This window comes from Macrobrachium nipponense, chromosome 20, assembly GCF_015104395.2.
Source record: "Macrobrachium nipponense isolate FS-2020 chromosome 20, ASM1510439v2, whole genome shotgun sequence".
Lineage (NCBI taxonomy): Eukaryota > Metazoa > Arthropoda > Malacostraca > Decapoda > Palaemonidae > Macrobrachium > Macrobrachium nipponense.
Genome location: NC_061089.1, coordinates 86025173 through 86028279, shown reverse-complemented (window position 1 = coordinate 86028279; position 3107 = coordinate 86025173). Strand labels below are relative to the sequence as shown.

The following is a 3107-nucleotide window of genomic DNA, read 5'->3' as shown; positions in this document are numbered from 1 at the left end:
GTGGCGCCGTGGCAGAGTGGGTTAGGTCGTCGATCGACTGGTTAAGCAACATTGGGGCTGGTCAATCGTTGGATGGGTGACCGCTCTACTCGGCGTTGATTCCTTGGGAAAGGATCTTTACCATAATTTCCTCAGTCTACTCAGCTGTAAATGAGAACTTATCCCTAATGGGGTAAGGTCCAGCTATGGGTTAAATAGCAAAACTCAGCAATGATGGAAAGAAATGAAGGAATAAACGACAACGACGTAAATGGAACCTCTGGCAACAGAAGACCTTCGTCCGGCAGCCAGGTATTCAAACCAATTGAAGGGAAAGACGGTCAGGTACTTGGAGGTCGTCATCCAGCAACTGACCACCAAAACGACAGTAACCAACAGCCTGAGATTGGAGCTACAGAAGCAAACCAAAGAAAGAAATGGACAAGAGAAGAAAATAAGAAATATGGAGATGCTACATCAGAAGCAACCCGACTGAGAGAGGTGGATAGAAAGTAAGGTTGGTCAACATCTGGAATGAGAGGAATAACACTCCCCAAACAGAGCAGAGGATGGCAGACCAAGTAAGGAACATAAAGAAAAAGAACTGGCTCTCCCCAACAGAAAGAGAAGAACTGGAAAGGGAAATGTCACACGAAAACGAATTACAGAAAGACGAACTGAGAGACGATGCCACAGAAGACGACAGGGATGATGAGGTATCAAACAACGACACACGAAGAAACACCGACTAAGTAACAGAGAGGACGGAATGGGTAGAAAAGATTAGACAATGGATGGAGCCAGATACAGAGAGAACAAAGATCCCCTCCATGAAAGCCTACAACGCCAAGAAATTAAGGGGAGAAAACAAGTGAGGGTCAATGAAATAATTGGCATAATACACACCACCAGTATCACAGAAACAAATAACTTGGCATATGCAGGAGCAAGATTAGTAGCAGAACTGATGGGGATTCGAACACAACCACCACAGCACAACCAACCACAGAAACCAAAAACAGCAACCTCCTTGGAAAAGGAGCCTGGAAAGCAATCATGGCGATGAGATCTGACTTGAGTAACTGAAAGAGATGGGCAGAAAAAAGGCTAAGAAAGCAAGAAAACAAGGAGGGAACTCAACGAGAAATACAAAGTATAAGAGAGGGGACTAAACAACACAATAGAAGATGTAAAACAGACGCTTAAGGCCAAAGCACATAAGATCCAACGGTACATGAACAGGAATAAGGGATACCAACAGAACAAACTATTTGGAACCAACCAGAAAAGACTATACAGCCAACTAACAGGGAAGACAACCACCAAGAAATTCCTGAAGCCGAACCAAGTAAGAGACTCTGGGAAAACATATGGAGCAATCCGGTATCACACAACAAACATGCAACATGGCTCCAGGAAGTCAAGGAAGAAGAAACAGGGAGAATAAAACAAAGATTCACAGAGATCACGACAGACATCGTCAGACACCAACTAAAGAAAATGCCAAACTGGAAAGCCCCAGGTCCTGATGAAGTCTATGGAAACTGGCTCAAAAACTTCAAGGCCCTACACCCACGAATAGCAGAACAACTCCAGCATGGTATCTCAAATCACAATGCACCCAGATGGATGACCACAGGAAGAACATCCTAAGTACAAAGACAAGATAAGGGAAATATAGCCAGTAACTACAGGCCTATCACCTGCCTACCAATAATGTGGAAATTACTAACAGGTATCATCAGTGAAAGGCTATACAACTACCTAGAGGAGACAAACACCATCCCCCACCAACAGAAAGGCTGCAGAAGGAAGTTTAGGAGCACAAAACACCAGCTCCTGATAGACAAAATGGTAATGAAGAACAGTAGGAGAAGGAAAACCAACCTAAGCATGGCATGGATAGGCTATAAGAAAGCCTTCGACATGATACCACACACATGGCTAATAGAATGCCTGAAAATATATGGGGCAGAGGAAAACACCATCAGCTTCCTCAAAAATACAATGCGCAACTGGAATACAATACTTACAAGCTCTGGAATAAGACTAGCAGAGGTTAATCAGGAGAGGGATCTTCCAGGGCGACTCACTGTCCCCACTACTCATCGTAGTAGCCATGATTCCCATGACAAAAGTACTACAGAAGATGGATGCCGGGTACCAACTCAAGAAAAGAGGCAACAGAATTAACCATCTGATGTTCATGGACGACATCAAGCTGTATGGTAAGAGCATCAAGAAAATAGATACCCTAATCCAGTCTGTAAGGATTGTATCTGGGGACATCAGGATGGAGTTTGGAATAGAAAAATGCGCCTTAGGTCAACATACAAAGGGCAAAGTAACAAGAACTGAAGGGATAAAGCTACCAGATGGGAGCAACATCAAACACATAGATGAGACAGGATACAAATACCTGGGAATAATGGAAGGAGGGGATATAAAACACCAAGAGATGAAGGACACGATCAGGAAATAATATATGCAGAGACTCAAGTCGATACTCAAGTCAAAACTCAATGGCGGAAATATGATAAAAGCCATAAACACATGGGCAGTGCCAGTAATCAGATACAGCGCAGGAATAGTCGAATGGACGAAGGCAGAACTTCGCAGCATAGATCAGAAAACCAGGAAACATATGACAATACACAAAGCACTACACCCAAGAGCAAATACAGACAGACTATACATAACACGAAAGGAAGGAGGGAGAGGACTACTAAGTATAGAGGATTGCATCAACATCGAGAACAGAGCACTGGGGCAATATCTGAAAACCGGTGAAGACGAGTGGCTAAAGAGTGCATGGGAAGAAGGACTAATAAAAGTAGACGAAGACCCTGAAATATACAGAGACAGGAGAATGACAAACAGAACAAAGGACTGGCACAACAAACCAATGCACGGACAATACATGAGACAGACTAAAGAACTAGCCAGCGATGACACATGGCAATGGCTACAGAGGGGAGAGGTAAAGAAGTAAACTGAAGGAATGATAACAGCGGTACAAGATCAGACCCTAAGAACTAGATATTTTCAAAGAACGATAGACGGAATTAACATCTCTCCCTATGTAGGAAGTGCAATACGAAAAATGAAACCATAAACCACATAGCAAG

General features: G+C 43.4%; 1 protein-coding gene across 1 annotated transcript in view; it reads left to right on the top strand.

The window, feature by feature from the left end:
* The first annotated feature begins 548 nt into the window (after positions 1–548).
* The window catches only part of LOC135220694 (uncharacterized), a 76006-nt gene continuing 73447 nt past the window's right edge, over positions 549–3107 (top strand). Inside the window, exon 1 of the mRNA XM_064258082.1 lies at positions 549–695. Within this exon, the coding sequence (XP_064114152.1) occupies positions 549–695 (147 nt within the window). The remainder of the gene's footprint in view (positions 696–3107) is intronic.